At 47.2% G+C, this 22722-nt stretch overlaps 1 protein-coding gene across 1 annotated transcript in view; it reads right to left on the minus strand.

The window, feature by feature from the left end:
- Positions 1-22722, minus strand: part of LOC137522949 (phospholipase A2 inhibitor and Ly6/PLAUR domain-containing protein-like) — a 94068-nt gene that overhangs the window by 17148 nt on the left and 54198 nt on the right. Inside the window, exon 3 of the mRNA XM_068243107.1 lies at positions 17353-17493. Coding sequence (XP_068099208.1) covers positions 17353-17493 — 141 coding nt within the window. The remainder of the gene's footprint in view (positions 1-17352; positions 17494-22722) is intronic.

The following is a 22722-nucleotide window of genomic DNA, read 5'->3' on the forward strand; positions in this document are numbered from 1 at the left end:
GCAAATAAAATGAATAGTGACAGTGAATTCCATCTTACACAGCATATGGCACAAAAATGAATGAAAAGATAGAAAAATTAAAATTAAAAGAATTGTGGCATTTAAAACCCATCATACCAGCACAAGAAGTTGGAGTCCTTGTTTAAACCATCTTTTACAGTTTTGAACCAATGTATAAACTTAGTTTCTTGTGTTAGTCTCATGTTTCCCGATTTGAAGCCACCCATTAATACAGTGACGCGAAAATCGCTTAAACTGTGTCCAGGTAAACAAAAGTGTGTTGGTATTGGGAGATCAGTATATTTTGTAATATCCTTTTTCCTGCTGTTAATAGTGGATCTGTGGTGTGTCATGCGATCACGCAGTGGTTGACTTGTTTCTCCCACATAAATTCCTTTGGGGCATTTTGCACACATGATCACATATACCACATTAGATGAGTCGCAGGAAAAGGTGCCTTGTACTTTGTATTCCTGTTGTGTACCTGGTATTAGTATCCTGTCAGTGGAATGGATGTGTTTACAGGTCCCACACGTTTTCCCTCAGCAGGGGAATGTTCCATTCTGTTCTTGCCTATTTAAGGCACTCCTCACTATCATCTGCTTAAGATTGGGTGGCTGTCGGAACGCTAGGAGGGGAGGTTCAGGGAATATCTTTTTCAGTCTCTGATCCTTGTGTAGAACAGGATGAAGTTCTTTTGCAATCTTTCTTAAGATTTCCAGGCGTGGGTTGTAGGTTACTACCAGTGGGACACGGCTCTCTTCCTGGCTCTGCTTGTACTCCAGGAGCTGAGTCCTAGGGATGTTGTTAGCTTTCTTGATTTGGGTCTCAGCCATTAGAGGATTGTATCCCTGTTTTATGAAATTCTTCTTCTTCAGGTAATCCAGGTGTTTGTCTTTGTCATCCTTGTCAGAACAGATCCGATTGCATCTTATTGCCTGGCTGTAAATTATGGAATTCTTTATATGTTTGGGGTGGAAACTGTCATACCTGAGGTATGTGGGACGATCCGTCGGTTTGCGGTACATGGACGTTAGTAAGATGTTCTCTCTGATGTATATGGTGGTGTCAAGAAAGTTAATCTCCCTGTGAGAGTAGCTCAATTTCAGTTTGATTGTGGGATGGAAGGCATTGAAGTTCCTGAGGAATTGGATAAGATCCTCCTCACTTGCAGACCAGATGATCAAGATGTCGTCGATTAAACGGAAGTAGGCCATGGGTTTTATATGACAAGTATTCAGGTATTCTTCTTCAATCTTTGCCATGAAGAGATTTGCGTACTGCGGTGCAAACCGTGAGCCCATTGCCACTCCCATTTGCTGTAAATAGAGGTCCTCCACAAAAGTGAAATAATTGTGGGTGAGAACGAATCTCATTAGTCCAGCAATTGAGTTTATAGGTGTGCCCAAACCTTGAAGATATTTGCGACAGGCCGCAATACCATCATTGTGGGGAATGTTGGTGTACAGAGACTCTACATCCATAGTAGCAAGAATGGTGCCTCCAGGCACTGGGCCAATGGCTGCCAGTTGGTTCAGGAGGTGTGTAGTATCCTGTATGTAGCTGGGTCTTTTACAGACTAGAGGCTTCAAAATGTTTTCCAACCACCCTGAGATATTCTCTCTGAGAGTTCCATTCCCTGAGATTATGGGCCTGCCTGGGTTCCCCTCTTTGTGGACTTTGGGAAGCATGTAAAAGCAGGCGGTTCTCGGCTTTTCCGGGATAAGAGTCTGTACATGAAGCCTGGTGTTTACGGGCAATTTCTTTACCATCCTATTGAGTGCCATCCTGTACCTTTTTGTTGGGTTCTCCTGTAATTTGGCATAGTGCATGGTGTTAGACAACTGTCTTTGTGCCTCCTGGACATACTGGTGTTCATGATGACTATGGCACCCCCTTTATCCGCTGGTTTAATAATAATGTCCTTATTTTCCTTAAGGGATGTGATAGCTTATTGCTCTTGCAATGTTATGTTATGAGCCAGTGTTTTTCTTTTATTCAGAACCCTGTCAAAGATTTGGCGTCTAAATTTGTTGATGTATTTGTCCAGGGTAGGATTTTTTCCAGCTACAGGGGTCCATCCGCGTTTTTTTGTGGATCTGGTGTGTGTTGGCTCATTATCAGTAGTGTTGCAAGATTCCTTGCCATAGTAGTGTTCCTTGAGACGTAGCTTCCTGAAGAATTGTTCCATATCACCACAGAGTGCAATCTTGTCTATGGGCATTGCAGGGCAAAATGACAGGCCTTTGGACAGTACTGCCATTTCAGCTTCAGTGGCCTGATAAGAGGAAAGGTTAATGACACCTGTGGGTTGCTCTTTCTCTGCTGCTGCGGTATCCAGGTGTCCACTCTTTATTTTTAGTCTCTGAAGTTTTTTCTTCTTGTTTTTAATTAAGATCCTCTGCAATTTCCTATAAAAGGTCTGTAGCTGTTCCCATGTTCCTGTGGGGTCATCAGTTAAAGATGATTTCAGACTTTGTATATGGTCCTTCACAATCCTCTTCATGTTATAGCAGATTTTTATTAGGTTGTTTCGTATTCTCTCTGAGCTCCTCCTGCAGATTTGTTCTGCAAACCTGCTATTGTATGTATGCAGGGTGGGATTCTGTATCCTCAGTCCTTGTGGTATAAGGTTCTCCTTTTTGCATGTAGTCAAGAAAAAGATGTCGCTGTCCAGCTGTGCAAGTTTCTTTAGGTCTTTTTTCAGTTCCAGGAATGTGCGGTACATTGCGGTATCTTTCAGCATAGTAGAAGCAGTAAAGTGTTGTACCGTGTTAGCCATGAGTAAAAGCAAGAAGTTTTGAATCAGGATGATACCATTTATTGGCTAACTTAGAGATGGATAAACAGTGAGCTTTCGACTTACAAAAAGCCTTCGCCGGACTGGTTCCTGACCAAAACTGAAAAACACAGCTTATATACACTGACATACAGAGGAGAAACATTATTTGCAAACATAAATGTAATTAGATGCCTTAACTGTTACTGAGGAGGCTTTCCCAGGCATCCTATCTAAATTGATAAGATCAATAGAATCCTCAACATGACATAAAGCAGACTCTGGTGATGGGGAGACATCGTAAATTCCGAATTCAAATGGTAACTGGCCTGGTTACATGCACCATTAATTCTAAGCTTAAGAGAATTGTGGCATTTAAAGCCAGCACCTGAAAGCAAATAAAATGAATAGTGACAGTGAATTCCATCTTACACAGCATATGGCACAAAAATGAATGAAAAGATAGAAACATTAAAATTAAAAGAATTGTGGCATTTAAAACCCATCATACCAGCACAAGAAGTTAGAGTCCTTGTTTAAACCATCTTTTACAGTTTTGAACCAATGTATAAACTTAGTTTCTTGTGTTAGTCTCATGTTTCCCGATTTGAAGCCACCCATTAATACAGTGACGCGAAAATGGCTTAAACTGTGTCCAGGTAAACAAAAGTGTGTTGGTATTGGGAGATCAGTATATTTTGTGTTTTTCAGTTTTGGTCAGGAACCAGTCCGACGAAGGCTTTTTATAAGTCGAAAGCTCACTGTTTATCCATCTCTAAGTTAGCCAATAAAAATGGTATCATCCTGATTCAAAACTTCTTGCTTTTACTCATGGCTAACACGGTACAACACTTTACTGAATCTTCATAATAAGGGAGGCATTTCTTTTTGGTATAATGTACTTATATCTGCCTTTTGTGGAAACTTTGAAAAATATGCAGTAGTATGGAGTAAAGAGGATTTTTCTTCTTCTATTTGTAGTTATCAGATCTCTCGGGTAATTAAATAAATTAAAAAACTGTCCCATTGTATATTTCATGTACAAACCTTACACAAAATCACCATGAGATGGTATTTAACACCTAGACGTCTTGCAAACTTTTCTCATTAAGTCTCTCTGTTATGTTGGAGAAATTGCAACCAAGGGGGTACCCTACTACATATATTATGGGGTTGTCCTGTTAAGACTACGGTATATTTTGGAAGCAAATATTCTTCATTATCCACTTAAGACCACGGGCTTAAACCCCCCTAGTGACTAGGCCATTTTCCACTAATTAGGGCACTGCAGCTTAAGGGCTCACTGCAGGGTCGTACAACTCAGCACACAAGTGATTTCCCCCCTCCTTTTCTGCCCACCAACAGAGCTTTCTGTTGGTGGCGCCTGATCCCAGCAGGGATGTTTATTTATTTTTTATTTATTTATTTATCTTTATTTTTTAAAATAAATTTTACCTTTTTTTATTTTTATAACCCCCCCCCCCCCCCGCCAGCCAATCACTGTGATCGGCTATCATAGGCATCAGCCTATGACAGCTGATCACTTCTCTGGGTCTAAAGATGGCTGTCCCCAGTACAGCACTGCCATAGATCACAGCGCTGTACACTATGTTGCCACTCCCCGTCTGAGTCCCGTTCCTCCCTGTTGATTAGAGGGAAGGGACGTAGGCGGGGAGCGGCGCTATTGAGGAGGCGAGGGAGCGGCGAGACTGACACTGCCAAAGGTAAACGGCCGGCTGCAACATGCTGTGTGTCGCTAGCATGGCGCTTGATTTTTGGGGGGCAAGCAGAGCACAGGGGGGCCTGGGGGGGAGCAGTATAGCAACAGAGGCTGGGTATTATATGCAGACCCAGCCTCTGTGTGCTGATAGCATTCATAGAACTCACCTTGGGTTCTCTTTAAATAATATCTATTTGCTTATTTCAAAAAAAAAAAAAAAAATCTTATAATAAATGATTGGCTGCTACCTTCCAAGAATTTTTTTCTGCCACATGAATAGTTTTATTTTTAAGGAATGATACTGATTTTTTTTATAAATTCTCTTTAGTCTACTAGTTTTTGACCCATGAAAAAGCAATCTTTTAAAATTCAGATTTGTCCTAAATATTCTGACCCATTAGTGATGCTCAAATACCCCTTTTCAAAATTCGAGTTAGGTCGAATTCGAATAGTAAATTATTCGAGGTCAGTCGAATATTCGAGTCGAATAATTTTTACTATTCGATTCGACCTCGGACTTCGAGCTCACTATTCGAGTCGGTATTCGAGCTCACTATTCGAGCTGACTATTCGAATTGGCCTTAAATAGCTTCCAACACTTGTTTTGAGGGTGAATGATGCAAGAAACATCTTTTTTTCCAAGTAACAACAGCAAGTGATTATGTGGGGATGTTCCTTTAAAAAAAAATGTGGAAAGAGAAGTTGTGTCCTTAATTTTGTTCAGTAGTGTTACTGTATATACTTGTTCTTCTTCTTCTTTATCTTTCTTCTTCTTCTTCTAGATCTTCTTCTTCTATATCATCTTCTTCTTCTTCTATATTGTCTTCTTCTTCTTCTTCTTCTTCATCATCTTCTTCTTCTTCTTCATCATCTTCTTCTTCTTCTTCTTCATCATCTTCTTCTTCTTCTTCATCATCTTCTTCTTCATCTTCATCTTCTTCATCTTCTTCTTCTTCTTCATCTTCATCTTCTTCATCTTCTTCTTCATCTTCTTCTTCTTCTTCATCTTCTTCTTCTTCTTCTTCTTCATCTTCTTCTTCTTCTTCTTCTTCTTCTTCATCTTCTTCATCATCTTCTTCATCTTCTTCATCATCTTCTTCATCTTCTTCTTCTTCATCTTCTTCTTCTTCATCTTCTTCTTCTTCATCTTCTTCATCTTCTTCATCTTCTTCTTCTTTTTCATCTTCTTCTTCATCATCTTCTTCATCTTCTTCTTCATCTTCTTCTTCATCTTCATCTTCTCCTTCTCCTTCTTTTTCAATATCGTCTTCTTCTTCTTCACGTATTTCTCTTTTCAAATTTTTTTTTAAAGAAATGCAGCTATTTTTGAGCGTAACAAATAGCTGGTGGGCGCACGCATGTTGGAAGCGCCATTGTATGTGCTCCCTGGCAGTGGAAACACAAAGACAGCAGGAGGTAAATTCAGCAGCAGGAGGAGGAGGATGAGTGTGTGGCAGCAGGCAGTCAATGAGGCAGGCAGCTCGCCGTGACATAATAGCCCTGGTACCTAGCGGTGATACCAGGGCTGTAAATAAACACAACAGGAGGTCCCAGACAGCGGTCGTGCAGCCCACATTGTGTCCAATACACAACTGGGACAACACAGTTTTCAACCCGGGCACCTCAGAAAAATTAAACCTTTTTTTTTTTTTAATGGTTTGTTTGGTTTTGGTTTTGCAACCAATATAGCTATTGTTTGACGTAATAGCTGGTGGCAGAGTGGCAGCAGAAGGTAATTCTGTGTACCCTGGCAGTGGGAAACACAGACAGACAGCAACAGCAGCAGGAGGAATGGAGGAGTAATGTGAGCAGCTATTGTTTGACGTAATAGCTGGTGGCAGAGTGGCAGCAGAAGGTAAATCATCTGTGTAGTGTACCCTGGCAGTGGGAAACACAGACCGACAGCAGCAGCAGCAGCAGGAGGAGGTATGGAGGAGTAGTGTGAGTGTGGCAGCAGGTAGGCAGCGTGACATAATAGCCCTGGTACCTAGCAGTGATACCAGGGCTGTAAATAAACACAACAGGAGGTCCCAGACAGCGGTCGTGCAGCCCACATTGTGTCCAATACACAACTGGGACAACACAGTTTTCAACCCGGGCACCTCAGAAAAATTAAACCTTTTTTTTTTTTTTAATGGTTTGTTTGGTTTTGGTTTTGCAACCAATATAGCTATTGTTTGACGTAATAGCTGGTGGCAGAGTGGCAGCAGAAGGTAATTCTGTGTACCCTGGCAGTGGGAAACACAGACAGACAGCAACAGCAGCAGGAGGAATGGAGGAGTAATGTGAGCAGCTATTGTTTGACGTAATAGCTGGTGGCAGAGTGGCAGCAGAAGGTAAATCATCTGTGTAGTGTACCCTGGCAGTGGGAAACACAGACAGACAGCAGCAGCAGCAGCAGGAGGAGGTATGGAGGAGTAGTGTGAGTGTGGCAGCAGGTAGGCAGCGTGACATAATAGCCCTGGTACCTAGCGGTGATACCAGGGCTGTAAATAAACACAACAGGAGGTCCCAGACAGCGGTCGTGCAGCCCACATTGTGTCCAATACACAACTGGGACAACACAGTTTTCAACCCGGGCACCTCAGAAAAATTAAACCTTTTTTTTTTTTTTAATGGTTTGTTTGGTTTTGGTTTTGCAACCAATATAGCTATTGTTTGACGTAATAGCTGGTGGCAGAGTGGCAGCAGAAGGTAATTCTGTGTACCCTGGCAGTGGGAAACACAGACAGACAGCAACAGCAGCAGGAGGAATGGACGAGTAATGTGAGCAGCTATTGTTTGACGTAATAGCTGGTGGCAGAGTGGCAGCAGAAGGTAAATCATCTGTGTAGTGTACCCTGGCAGTGGGAAACACAGACAGACAGCAGCAGCAGCAGCAGCAGCAGGAGGAGGTATGGAGGAGTAGTGTGAGTGTGGCAGCAGGTAGGCAGCGTGACATAATAGCCCTGGTACCTAGCGGTGATACCACGGCTGTAAATAAACACAACAGGAGGTCCCAGACAGCGGTCGTGCAGCCCACATTGTGTCCAATACACAACTGGGACAACACAGTTTTCAACCCGGGCACCTCAGAAAAATTAAACCTTTTTTTTTTTTTAATGGTTTGTTTGGTTTTGGTTTTGCAACCAATATAGCTATTGTTTGACGTAATAGCTGGTGGCAGAGTGGCAGCAGAAGGTAATTCTGTGTACCCTGGCAGTGGGAAACACAGACAGACAGCAACAGCAGCAGGAGGAATGGAGGAGTAATGTGAGCAGCTATTGTTTGACGTAATAGCTGGTGGCAGAGTGGCAGCAGAAGGTAAATCATCTGTGTAGTGTACCCTGGCAGTGGGAAACACAGACAGACAGCAGCAGCAGGAGGAGGTATGGAGGAGTAGTGTGAGTGTGGCAGCAGGTAGGCAGCGTGACATAATAGCCCTGGTACCTAGCGGTGATACCAGGGCTGTAAATAAACACAACAGGAGGTCCCAGACAGCGGTCGTGCAGCCCACATTGTGTCCAATACACAACTGGGACAACACAGTTTTCAACCCGGGCACCTCAGAAAAATTAAACCTTTTTTTTTTTTAATGGTTTGTTTGGTTTTGGTTTTGCAACCAATATAGCTATTGTTTGACGTAATAGCTGGTGGCAGAGTGGCAGCAGAAGAAGGTAATTCTGTGTACCCTGGCAGTGGGAAACACAGACAGACAGCAGCAGCAGGAGGAGGAATGGAGGAGTAGGCGAGCAGCTATTGTTTGACGAAATAGCTGGTGGCAGAGTGGCAGCAGAAGGTAAATCATCTGTGTACCCTGGCAGTGGGAAACACAGACAGACAGCAGCAGCAGCAGGAGGAGGTATGGAGGAGCAGTGTGAGTGTGGCAGCAGGTAGGCAGCGTGACATAATAGCCCTGGTACCTAGCGGTGATACCAGGGCTGTAAATAAACACAACAGGAGGTCCCAGACAGCGGTCGTGCAGCCCACATTGTGTCCAATACACAACTGGGACAACACAGTTTTCAACCCGGGCACCTCAGAAAAATTAAACCTTTTTTTTTTTTTTTTAATGGTTTGTTTGGTTTTGGTTTTGCAACCAATATAGCTATTGTTTGACGTAATAGCTGGTGGCAGAGTGGCAGCAGAAGAAGGTAATTCTGTGTACCCTGGCAGTGGGAAACACAGACAGACAGCAGAAGGGCAGTACACAGCAGCCCACTGTAGGTGTAAAATGTGTGGCTGCAGGCGACGTAATAGTCAAAGTGAACCAGGCTGGCTTAGTGAGCAGGAGCCAGGAGGTGGTAAAGGGTGGTAAGGCACATTAACGATGGTTCCGGCAGCCAGTTCATGTCCCCCTCTCGCCGACAACAGGGGCCAGGAACTCGCCTTCCACCCACGCCTGGTTCATCTTGAGAAACGTCAGTCTGTCCACAGACTTGTGAGACAGACGTGAGCGTTTCTCGGTGACCACGCCACCAGCTGCACTGAAGCAGCGCTCGGACAGCACGCTGGAAGGGGGGCAGGACAGCACTTCCAGGGCGTACTGCGCCAGCTCGCTCCAGATCTCCATGCGCTTGACCCAATACTCCATGGGATCAACAGGGGCATCGCTGTCAAGCCCGCTGTACGACCCCATGTAGTCAGCCACCATGCGGGTCAGGCGCTGGCTGTGACCGGAGGAGGATGCTGCTGCATGCATCTCCTCTCTAGTCACTGCTGCCGGAGCCTCTACAGTCCTGTAGAGCTCGTGGCTGAGAGACAGCAGGTCTGTGGGGCGCTTGCTGCTGCTGGATGCAGGCACCTGCTGCTGCCTCTGTGCTGGCTGCTGGACAGTGGGGGTGGAAGGCTGGGGGAAGGCTTCCTCCAAGCGCTCAACAAGGGCCTGCTGCAAGCTCCTTATTTGTTGCGCTGGGTCTCCTCCTGCAGGCGGCAGGAACTGGCTCAACTTCCCCTTGAGGCGTGGGTCCAACATCATGCTGATCCAGATGTCCTCCCTCTGCTTCATCTGGATCACCCTGGGGTCCCTGCGCAGGCACGTCAGCATGTGCGCTGCCATTGGGAAGAGGCGGGCCACGTCTGCTGGCACATCGACGTCAGTGCTGTCCTCATCCTCCTCCTCTGCCGCCTCATCCTCTCTCCACCCCCGCACCAACTCAGCTGCGCTGTGCTGATCCCCCTCATCAGCAGCCAGGTCAGGGACCTCCACCAAGTCCTCCTCCTCCTCCCCCTCAGAGGTGGACTGCGCAGCTGGTTGCCGCTCCTGCTGGTCCAAGGCTGCCGCTCCCTGTTCCACCAAAGCATCGAGGGCCCTGTTCAGCAAAGAAACCAGGGGCACCCACTCGCAGACCATAGCATGGTCCCTGCTCACCATGTTTGTGGCCTGCAGGAAGGGAGCCAGCACAAAGCACACCTGCTGCATGTGCCTCCAGTCATCATCGGGGACGATGGGCGGGATGTTGCTGGTCTTGTCCCTTCTCTGAGCGGCGGAAACAGTGGCCAGGGCAAGGTACTGTTTGACAGCGCGCTTCTGTTCAACTAGACGCTCCAACATCGCCAGGGTGGAGTTCCAGCAAGTCGGAACGTCAAGGATCAGCCGATGGCGTGGCAGATCCAGCTCCTTTTGCACGTCTTCCAGGCTCGCACAGGCTGCAGCCGAGTGCCGGAAGTGACGCACAACATTCCTTGCCATTTCCAGCAGTTCGCCCATCCCCTGGTAGGTGCGCAGGAACTTCTGCACCACCAGGTTCAGCACGTGGGCAAGACAGGGGATGTGGGTCAGGTTTCCCCTGTCTATTGCGGCAACCAGATTGGCCCCATTGTCGGCCACCACCTCTCCGACTCTGAGGCCTCTGGGGGTCAGCCAAATCCTCTCCTGCTCCTGGAGTTTGGCCAACACATGGGTTGCCGTCAGCTTGGTCTTCCCAAGGCTGACCAAGTGCAGCAGCGCTTGGCAGTGGCGGGCCTTCACGCTGCTGCTGAGGCGGGGGGTTTGGCCAGGTGTGCCGGAGGATGGCAGAGGATCGGAGGAACCTGCTGCAGTTCCCCTGACCCTGCGGGGTGGCACCACCCACTGTGTTGCTGCTGCTGCTGTGCCCGCTGCTGCTCTCCCATCCTCACCCCCTTCCACCAAGCTGACCCAGTGGACAGTGAAGGACAGGTAGCGGCCTGTCCCGAAGCGGCTGCTACAGGAGTCCATGGTGACGTGGACCCTTTCACCAACCGCGTGCTCCAGCCCTCGCTCCACATTGGCCATCACAAAGCGGTGCAGTGCAGGAATGGCCTTGCGGGAGAAAAAGTGTCTGCTGGGGAGCTGCCAGTCTGGGGCTGCGCAAGCAAGCAGCGCACGAATGTCGCTCCCCTCCTGCACGAGCGTGTACGGCAGGAGTTGGGAGCACATGGCCCGTGCCAGCAAGCCGTTCAGCTGCCGCACGCGACGGCTGCTGGGAGGCAGAGCCCTAACCACCCCCTGGAAGGACTCGCTCAAAAGGCTCTGGCGTGGCCTTTTGCTGACACGGGAATCAGCAGACACAGCAGAGGAGGCCACTGAGGACTGGCTGCCAGAACAGGCCTCAGTGTCGGCGGCAGGAGTTGCAGAGGGGGGAGGAGCAGTGCGTTTCCGCACTCCTGCTGGTGCTGCTGGAGGAGCAGGAGGGCGGGTGGCTGCTGTTGCTGCTGCTGCTGCTGAAGGCTGTGCAGTGATGGGTGTGGTGCCACTGCCAGCACCAGATGCCTTCAGCCTCTGGAACTCCTCATGCTGGTGGAAATGTTTAGCCGCAAGGTGGTTGATGAGCGAGCTGGTGCAGAACTTTAAGGGGTCTGCACCCCTGCTCAACTTCCGCTGACAGTGGTTGCAAGTGGCGTACTTGCTGTACACAGTGGGCATGGTGAAATATCGCCAGATTGGTGACTTAAACATCCCCCTACGGCATGGAAGCGCTGCTGCCTGTCTCCCTGTGGTGGTTGGCGGGGGGGCTTGGGTGCGGCTGGTGGTGGTACTGGCAGATGCTGCTGCTGCTGCTGAGCCTGAGACACCAGCAGGCTGTGGGACCTGCCTACTGCTGCTGCCAATGCTTGCAATGATGCGCCTCCTTGCAAGGCCCACAAGAGCATCCTCCTCCTCCTCCTCAGAGCTGCTGAGGACGACATCCCCTGGAGGTGGTGGCACCCAGTCTCTGTCTGTCACCGGGTCATCATCATCCTCCCCCTCCTGAAACATGTCCTGCTGGGATGAGGACCCCCCAAACTCCTCTCCTGATGCATGGATGGGCTGCTTGACTGTCGCCACAGTCTTGCTGTCCAATCCCTCATCCCCCAAAGTGCCCATCAGCATCTCCTCCTCAAAATCGCCAACAACAGCAGACAATTGACTCATGATGCCTGGGGTCAAAAGACTGCTGAATGACAGGTCGCCAACTGACGGTGAACTGGCCTCCTCCCCAGGCCCTGCTGGGCGGCTGCTGCGAACAGGGGTGGTGGTGGTGGTGGTGGTGAGGGTGGAGGCCTCGGATGCAGAGCTGATTCCGGGCTGCTCATCCTCCGTCATGAGTTGCACCACAGTGTCTGCATCCTTTTCCTCAATGGGACGTTTCCGACCCGGCTGCAGGAAAATGGGAGCAGGTGCTACACGCTGCTGCTGCTGTGTCTCTGCAGCGTGAGTTGCAGATGCTCCTGCTGGGCGGCGCCCAAGGCGTCCACGGCCAGTGGCTATGGGAGGAATGTTAGCCACTGACGCTGCTGCTGCTGCTGCGGAACTGTGCATGGTGGCGCGCCCGCGGCCGCGGCTTGCCACAATGCTGCTCCCTCTCCTCCTGATTCCCTTGCTGCCCTTGCCCTTGCCCAAACCGCGCTGGCTGCCACTTCCAGACATCTTCAATGTTTTGGGCGTATAGACAAAAGTTTTTTAAAAGGGCGGGTGAAAAGTGGGGTACTTTAATGGAGTGGGTTGGTTGGTGAGGTGACTGAGTGAGTGTCCCCTAGTACAGTAAGTAAGTAGTAACAGTCAGGAAGTACAACTAGCAGTTACAATAATCAGTAGTAATCACAAGTAAATTTAGTGTGTGTACACTCAGACAGTGAGTGCACGCACGCAGGAGCTAGTAGCCTATGAACACAGTGACTGAGTGTCCTAGACTCCTAGTACAGTAAGAGTAAGTAGTAACAGTAAGTAGAACTAACTAATTACAATAATCAATCAGCGATCAGAAGGAAATAGAGTGTGGGTGGTGTGTGTAAACTCAGACAGTGAGTGCACGCACGCAGGAGCTAGTAGCCTATGGACAGTGACTGAGTGTCCTAGACTCCTAGTACAGTAAGAGTAAGTAGTAACAGTAAGTAGAACTAACTAATTACAATAATCAATCAGCGATCAGAAGGAAATAGAGTGTGGGTGGTGTGTGTACACTCAGACAGTGAGTGCACGCACGCAGGAGCTAGTAGCCTATGGACAGTGACTGAGTGTCCTAGACTCCTAGTACAGTAAGAGTAAGTAGTAACAGTAAGTACAACTAACTAATTACGATAATCAATCAGCGATCAGAAGGAAATGGAGTGTGGGTGTGTGTACACTCAGACAGTGAGTGCACGCACGCAGGAGCTAGTAGCCTATGAACACAGTGACTGAGTGTCCTAGACTCCTAGTACAGTAAGAGTAAGTAGTAACAGTAAGTAGAACTAACTAATTACAATAATCAATCAGCGATCAGAAGGAAATGGAGTGTGGGTGTGTGTACACTCAGACAGTGAGTGCATGCACGCAGGAGCTAGTAGCCTATGGACAGTGACTGAGTGTCCTAGACTCCTAGTACAGTAAGAGTAAGTAGTAACAGTAAGTAGAACTAACTAATTACAATAATCAATCAGCGATCAGAAGGAAATAGAGTGTGGGTGGTGTGTGTACACTCAGACAGTGAGTGCACGCACGCAGGAGCTAGTAGCCTATGGACAGTGACTGAGTGTCCTAGACTCCTAGTACAGTAAGAGTAAGTAGTAACAGTAAGTAGAACTAACTAATTACAATAATCAATCAGCGATCAGAAGGAAATGGAGTGTGGGTGTGTGTACACTCAGACAGTGAGTGCACGCACGCAGGAGCTAGTAGCCTATGAACACAGTGACTGAGTGTCCTAGACTCCTAGTACAGTAAGAGTAAGTAGTAACAGTAAGTAGAACTAACTAATTACAATAATCAATCAGCGATTAGAAGGAAATGGAGTGTGGGTGTGTGTACACTCAGACAGTGAGTGCACGCACGCAGGAGCTAGTAGCCTATGAACACAGTGACTGAGTGTCCTAGACTCCTAGTACAGTAAGAGTAAGTAGTAACAGTAAGTAGAACTAACTAATTACAATAATCAATCAGCGATCAGAAGGAAATGGAGTGTGGGTGTGTGTACACTCAGACAGTGAGTGCACGCACGCAGGAGCTAGTAGCCTATGAACACAGTGACTGAGTGTCCTAGACTCCTAGTACAGTAAGAGTAAGTAGTAACAGTAAGTAGAACTAACTAATTACAATAATCAATCAGCGATCAGAAGGAAATAGAGTGTGGGTGGTGTGTGTACACTCAGACAGTGAGTGCACGCACGCAGGAGCTAGTAGCCTATGGACAGTGACTGAGTGTCCTAGACTCCTAGTACAGTAAGAGTAAGTAGTAACAGTAAGTATAACTAACTAATTACGATAATCAATCAGCGATCAGAAGGAAATAGAGTGTGTGTTGTGTGTGTACACTCAGACAGTGAGTGCACGCACGCAGGAGCTAGTAGCCTATGAACACAGTGACTGAGTGTCCTAGACTCCTAGTACAGTAAGAGTAAGTAGTAACAGTAAGTAAGTAGAACTAACTAATTACGATAATCAATCAGCGATCAGAAGGAAATAGAGTGTGTGTTGTGTGTGTACACTCAGACAGTGAGTGCACGCACGCAGGAGCTAGTAGCCTATGGACAGTGACTGAGTGTCCTAGACTCCTAGTACAGTAAGAGTAAGTAGTAACAGTAAGTAGAACTAACTAATTACGATAATCAATCAGCGATCAGAAGGAAATAGAGTGTGTGTTGTGTGTGTACACTCAGACAGTGAGTGCAGTGCGCACACGCAGGAGCTAGTAGCCTATATGAACAGTGACAGTGAGTGTCCCTACGGGTACAGTAAGAGTAAGTAGTAAGTAAGTACAACTAACAATAATCTATCAGTAATCAGAAGGAAATAGAGTGTGTGTACACACAGACAGTGAGTGAGTGCACACACGCAGGAGCTAGCTAGTAGCCTATAAACAGTGACAGTCAGTGAGTGTCCTACTCCTAGTACAGTATAACTACAATACTATTAGTAAAGGACAGCAGAAATACTGGTATAGATGAGAGAAATAAACAGAGGACAGCTGCCCACAGAGGCAAGGCCCCCCTGAGGCCTAAACCTGTAAGCTTGCAGCAGCTGCCTGTCTCTAATGTAACACACAAGCTACTAACTAAAATACAATGTCTAACTAACTAACAACAATATAGGTGTGTATAGGAGGTGTATGTGAGCAAAAACGCTAGGTAAATGACCACAATAGAGCTCTTGCTAAGCCAAAGCACAAAGGAGCAACTCTCTCTCTGTACAAGTCTCAGGCAAGCACGGAGAAACGTAACATGGCGGCCGCTATTTATAGGGTAGGGGCTGGCCAGGGTCCCCCTCTGTGATTGGCTGCCGTCAGAGGGCCTGGGAGCCCTCTGATTGGCTCTAAGGACATCAATCTGGGCTATGACGCTATTCGAGCTCGGTACCGAGCTCGAATAGCGCCGGGTTGCTCGAATAGCTCGAATAGTGAATGGGCTATTCGAGTGTACTCGGATAGCTCATTCGAATAGCTCCAGCTATTCGGAGCTCGAATACCGAGCTCGAATAGCTGAAAAAGAGCTCGAATATTCGAGCTACTCGAATATTCGAGCTCTGCTGAGCACCACTGTGACCCATAACTTTTGAGGATTTTTTTGTTAGGTATATAATATAATTACTGTATATTGTACATATTATGTGCTTTCTTTGGTATAGATGTTTAAAACGGCATAGCTCTTATATGATATTTAGGATATTTAGGATGATATTATGTATTATTCATTTTTCCAGAATGAATAATTTCCTTATCTCTGTATGACTATTGACTTGTACCATCTTAATCAGCTTCAAGGTCTACATGATTGAAAAGTAGTTCACAAGGACCTTAGTCATTCCCATTAAATTGTAATGGTTATGGTTGTACTTTTACTATTTGATGTAATAACTATTTCTGCTTGTGTTCTCTTTATGTTGTTACTGGAAATGTTACTGTTATTCCATCTTTTATCTATATCTAAAAAAATGTTTCTCTCAAAAAAAAAAACAGTATAAAAAAGCTACTTGCTGCATTTGGTGCAGTATATCTTTTTACCACAGGAGCTGCTGAAGTCCATCTATTGCGGCGGATGGCCGCCGCTGGCTCCTGCACGCACTCCAGCAGGGGTACTCATCGTCTCCCGTTATCGGGGAGTTCAATGAATAGGAACACAGTCCCCATTCATTGATCTACATCCTTGTGTCAATGATCGCCGGCATCAATGAGATGCCTGCATCATTGTATCTTCCGCAAGTAACATGTCCACGCTTTACTTCCTATTCACGTACTTATAATACACGATTAGGAAATTAGGTGCAAGGACATCTTGTGGCCAAATAGTAAAATTACTCCTAAATCCATTTATTTTATTAAAAATATCCACACTTACACTTAAAATTAACTCCTTGCCTCCCACGCTCTCCCACAGTACCCAAGAAAAAAAACTGCAGAAAAAAATGACAATTTAAAAAAAAAGAAAAATACATTTTTACCTTAGGGACTGAAATGTTTTAATATGTATGTCAAGAGGGTATATATTACCGTTAATTTTTAAATTATAGGCTTGTAATTAGTGATGGATGCAAAACTGAAAAAATGCACCTTTATTTCTAAATAAAATATTGTCGCCATACATTGTACTAGGGATATAGGAAGTTGGGAAAACTAATGATGATAGCGAGGACCTGAATGGTTTGAATGATAAAACAACATGTTTTGAATCTGAATTTCTTTGCCATTTGCATGCAGTGGGTGTGGTTAGAGGTGTGGTAGGAGCATGTCTTAAAGTGCCCCTCTTTCTTATCTCAAAAAGTTGGGAGGTATGCCCCTGACCCACTTATAATGGCTGCCCACTGCCCTCTTTCTTGTGTGTTTCTCAGGGGTTGGACCACGGCTAATCACTGGCACTCCCTCAGTAGCAATGACATCTGATAAGTCACTGTTACTGAGGGAGTGCAGTGATTTGCCCCAGTAAGGGAGCCTTGGTCCGCCAGCAAGACCATCAGCTCCAATCAAGAAAGAGAGCAGTGGGCAGCTGTGATTGGCGGGTCTAGGGCAGCATTCTGGTCCAAATATATATTATTCAGACTATAAGACGTGCCAAATTCACCCCAACACACACACACACTTATGGGGAAAAAAGGGCATTGTATGGCCCAAAAAATATAACATAGATATTTGTTTTTTATCCACTTGGCATACAATGTAATATTTTGCCCATTTGCCCATTTCCACTGGAGCAACGTTTTCCTGCACGCAATTTCGGATTGAGAAGTTCTCCACAGAACACATCCAAATCCCCATAGCTGTGCATAGCAAAGCTATGGTATTTCCTATGCAAATTTGCATCAGCGCAGTTGCAGTGTCCATTTCGGAAACCTGCTCAGCAAGAGCCGGCATGTCAGTGGAAACCTATCTTTAGGCATTTTTATTACAAACTAAATCAGCCCAGTTTGTCTCATTTTTCTCATTTGAATCTACTCATCCATTTTAATATGCTCTGTATTGTTTACCTGCTGAGTTGAGAGTGTAGAGAAGACACTTGTTCTCGTCTCCTGTGCACTGGACGGTATTTGAAGTACTGCACGATGTTGAGGTACTAGACGTACAGCTCTGACACACCACCCCGTTATAACTTGAGCTGCTTGATGGCACTAAAAAGAGAAAGAGAAAGAATTCGAAAATGAAAGTTCACTCTCTCTCGCCTTTCTGTGTCTGGGAATTAGTTATTCATTTCATAGCTTACACTCTATTATACATTTTAATAATCATGTTACATCTGTCATTGTAATCACCTGTTCTGTACTTTATAGCAGTGTCCATGTTTGATGTATATCATTGTCTGTATCATTATGCATCCCTATGTGTCTACCTATTTTGTACAGCGCCACAGAATATGTTGGTGATTTAGAAATAAATAATAATAATAAAAGCAGATTATTAATTTACATTTATAGTTTAGTTAACACGTATGTGTGATGTAGGAGGTTCCAGTACTAATGGTAACAATACTGTAGATTAACCAGGGATACCTACCATGCGATAATCCCACGCCAGTATCCTCAGGAGAGGTCCCATCCCAGTATCCTCCTAGGACATCCTACCACCCTCCCACATGAACTCCCGCCACTGAATGGTCACAGTCAGCCTCTGCATCTGTATAGCAGAGGCTGGGAACATGAACATTTTGTATTTGAAACAAGAAATTTCGGCAAACAGTGATCTAATCAAAATGGCCACTGGGAAATCCTCGATCGCTGGAGGCCATACTAGAGTGGTGAAACCAGACATTTTTCACATAGATGGTGGGTCCAGGTGACCAGAGCAGGAGGTGCCCTGGTCCCCTGGATTCACCTATTCATGTGAAATAACGCTCATTCTGACACTCGTGGCAGCTGAGACATGAGAAAATACTTAACCGTTGTGGCAACCTTTTCTGAAAGTAAACCTGAGAGTAATTAAAATTTAAAATTCATACATACCTGGGGCTTATTCCAGCCCCCTTCGTCCTGATCGCTCCCTCGCCACCATCCTTCGCCTCCTGGATCCTCCGCTATGGCTCCCGGTAAATTATTGAGTCGGTGCTTACTGTGATTGCGTGGCCCGGTCGCATGCACCAGTCACAATCCCGTGACTGGGAGCATTTTGCATATGCTCAGTACTACTGCACAGGCACAGAAAGCTTATGACCACGTGAGCACGACAGGGCTGGGGGTGCATGAAGCTGCAGACTAGTGCACCTGCACTAACCGGCCCCGATTGACCAAAGTTACGGGAGATCCAGGAGGCAGAGGACAGCAGCAAGAGAGCAATCTGGTCGAAGAAGGCTGGAAGGAGCGCCAGGTATGTATGAATTTTTACTTTTAATTAATCTCAGGTATACTTTAAGGGAAATATCACATCTGCCCAATCTATTCCTCAGAGAGCTCTCCAGTACAAAAAATTGGGCCTAGACCAGGCATGGGCAAACTCGGCCCTCCAGCTGTAACGGAACTACAAGTGCCACAATGCATTTGCCTTTATGAGTCATGACTGTGGCTGTCAGACTCCTGCAATGCATTGTGGGACTTGTAGTTCCTTAACAGCTGGAGGGCCAAGTTTGCCCATGCCTGGCCTAGACTGAAACTCTGTAACATTGGGAAGGGTCTCCTTAAGTACAGTATATGCCAGTGATGATTAATGATATGGCAGATGTCATCAACTGTATGGGAAGCTCTTTGTTTATGCCTTTGAGGGTACTGGAATAATAAGCTCTGTTTTTAAATTTATAATCAATTTCTTCGAACCTTTCCTGTTACTTTAGATGGTCATTAACCAATTTGTTTACTCTGTAAAATGTACTGTTAGGAAAATTAACCACTTCAGGATTCTGCGTACACTTAAGTACACCCCTGAATCCTGAAGTGGATTGCATGGCATTCCATGTCAGTTCACGGAGGGTGTCTCCGTGAACACCCTGCGAGCCGATCGCGGCTCGCAGGGTAAATGTAAACACACGGGGAAGATCTTCCCCGGTGTTTACATGTATACGGCGCTGCTGTGCAGCAGCGCCGTAGAGGAGATCGGCGATCCCCGGCCTCTGATTGGCCGGGGATCGCCGGCATCTGATAGGCTAAAGCCTATCCCATCAGGCGCAGGACGGAAATCCGTCCTGCGGCGCTCACAGGGGGAGGGAGAGGGAGGGAAGGGGAAGGAGGCCAGGAAGCGCTGCAAGGGGGGCTTTGAAGATTGTCTTATTGCCACTGTACTGCCACAGTCAGCGTGTACTGCTGGGATCAGTAGTACTTCCGTCCGTCACCAGTATATAGCATACTATATAGCATTGTCTTATTGCCACTGTATTGCCACAGTCAGCGTGTACTGCTGGGATCAGTAGTACTTCCATCCGTCACCAGTATATAGCATACTATATAGCATTGTCTTATGTGCCACTGTACTGCCACAGTCAGCGTGTACTGCTGGGATCAGTAGTACTTCCGTCCGTCACCAGTGTATAGCATACTATATAGCATTGTCTTATTGCCACTGTACTGCCACAGTCAGCGTGTACTGCTGGGATCAGTAGTACTTCCGTCCGTCACCAGTATATAGCATACTATATAGCATTGTCTTATTGCCACAGTATTGCCACAGTCAGCGTGTACTGCTGGGATCAGTAGTACTTCCGTCCGTCACCAGTGTATAACATACTATATAGCATTGTCTTATTGCCACTGTACTGCCAGTCAGTGTGCGTGTACTGCTGGGATCAGTACAACCATAATGAAGAAATCCAGTGAAAGAGGGAGGGGCAAGGGAAGAGGTGTTTCCCCTGCCGGTTCACGTAGAGGCCGCAGTGGAGCACCTAAGAAAACCCACTCAATACCACCCATGTGTGCCAGACAAACAACCCTCACTAATCCACAAGAGCAGGACCGGATAATGAATTGGTTGACCTCTCAAGAGTCCAGCAGCGGGTTAAGCAGCAGCAGCACCAGCACATCCTTGTCACGCACGAGGTCCTCTGCCAGTTACAAGGAGCCAGTGGGCACAAAGGTGACACAACCAGCAGCTACACCATGCACACAATGGCCAAATAACCAGTCCGAACAATTATTTCCGGACACAATGGGCTCTTCAGAGGAGCTATTCCCACTCCTACCCCCACAAACAATGGAACAGCCAGAAATGTTGTGCCCGGATTCACAACCATTGTGCGAGGAAACTGCACCACTCATTGAAATGCAAGGCGAGGACGAAGACACCCAAATCCCTGAGCAATGTGCGCAGGAATTGGAATTGCAGGAGGTCCACCAAGAACATCTTGAAGACATGGGAGTGAGGTGCGCAGAGGGTGTTCTGGGGAGCTCTAGTCCACTGCACACAGACACAGTCACAGATGAGGAGATGGAAGAGGAGGTTTTGGACGATGTAGACACAGACCCGGATTATCGAGTAGAACCTCGCCGTCGGGATAACAGCAGTACAGATGAGTCTGCTGCAGAACCCACTGCTGCAAGAGTTCGCCGTGTGCCACAAAGTAGGCGGGGTATTTCGGACACAACAGGCGTAGCCGTAGAAGTGAGACGCCAAAGAGGCACGAAGCAAACTCGCCAGCAAAGCAGGAGCTCAAAAGTATGGGCTTTCTTTGAAGACTGCAGGGTGGATGTTACCATGGTGATTTGCAAGGTGTGCAGGACCCGACTGAGCAGGGGGAAAAATGTCAACAACCTCTCCACCACCAGCATGCGCCGCCACATTGTAGCCAAACATAGCACTCTGTGGTCAAACACGCAAGGCCAGGGTAGCGGCTCGCTTCCAGCCCCCAGCAACACTGCCTCCGTTGTCACCAGACCCTCCTCAGCAGCAGCCCAGCCATTACGTGGTGCACAAACATCCGTAGTAGACGATGATGTCAGTTTCCGCAACAGTCCTCTTGACATTTCCCAGTCTTCAACGACCACGACAACAACAACCAACTGTCCTTCAGTGTGCGATCCTACGGTTCAGTTGTCTGTCCCGGAGATGTTTGAGCGCAAGAGAAAATTACCAGCAAATGACCCCTGGGCCGTGGCACTAACAGCCAGCATAGCCAAGTTTGTGGCCTGCGAAATGCTGCCATATCGCGTGGTGGAGACAAACAGCTTCAAGCGCATGATGGCGCTTGCCATCCCACGTTACGTGGTTCCCAGCCGATACGATTTTGCGCGGTCTGCAGTGCCAGCGTTACATGAGCACGTGGTTAGCAAAATAACCAGAAGCTTGAAAAATGCCGTTGCCTGCAAGGTTCACCTCACCACAGACACCTGGATGAGTGCCTTTGGCCAGGGTCGATACATCTCCCTGACGGTGCACTGGGTGAGCCTTGTGGAGCCTGGCAGTGACTCCTCCTCACCGGCTACGGCGCGGGTGTTGCCCACGCCGCAAACTGCTGGACCGGCGTCCCTCAGAGGCACCAATCTCGACTCTGACTCCTTCTCCTCCAACGCCTCTCAAAGCTGTACCTCATCCAGCATCGGTAACCCAGCAATAGGGTCGTCGTGGAAGCAGTGCAGCACAGCTGTTGCCATGCGTCAGCAAGCCTTACTGAAGCTGATCTGCCTTGGAGATAAGCAGCACACAGGTGAAGAAATTTGGAAGGGAATCAAGGAACAGACCGATTTGTGGCTGGCACCGCTGGACCTGAAACCAGGCATGGTTGTGTGTGACAATGGGAGCAATCTCATTCGCGCTTTAAAGTTGACTAAGCTGAGACACATCCCTTGCCTGGCACACGTTATGAACCTAGATGTTCAACGGTTCCTGAGGACATACCCAGGCGTGGCAGATCTTCTGCTGAAGGTGCGACGAGTGGCCAAATATTTCCAAAAGTCCAGTACCGCTTCGGAGGGTCTCACCAAGATTCAGGAGCGGTTCAATCTACCGAACCATCGCTTGGTGTGTGACGTACCCACGCGCTGGAATTTCGACGCTGCACATGCTAGCACGCTTTTGCGAGCAGAAGAGTGCAGTGGTCCAGTACATGACGGCGCAGTACCGAGGCGCATCCGGGCAGCTACCAAGCTTCTGTGGATCTGATTGGGCCACCATGTTGGACCTCTGCCAAGTCCTCCAAAATTTTGAGCAATCCACGTTGCTTGTGAGCGGTGACAACTCTTCAGTCAGCATTACGATACCACTGCTGTGTTTACTGAAGAGATCAATGTTGCAGATCAAGGAAGCCACAGTCAGGATGCAAGTGGGGGAATCTCAAGAGGACAACGATCAGCGTGATGATGATACCAACATCAGACAATCTGCCTCAGGAAACGCTGGTCCTCCCAGCTATGCTGAAGAAGAGGACGAGGAACAGCTGAAGTTGGAGCAGGACTTGGATGCCCCCACTGCCGAGGGACAGAGCGGTG

The sequence above is a fragment of the Hyperolius riggenbachi genome, chromosome 6 (genome assembly GCF_040937935.1).
Source record: "Hyperolius riggenbachi isolate aHypRig1 chromosome 6, aHypRig1.pri, whole genome shotgun sequence".
Taxonomy (NCBI): domain Eukaryota; kingdom Metazoa; phylum Chordata; class Amphibia; order Anura; family Hyperoliidae; genus Hyperolius; species Hyperolius riggenbachi.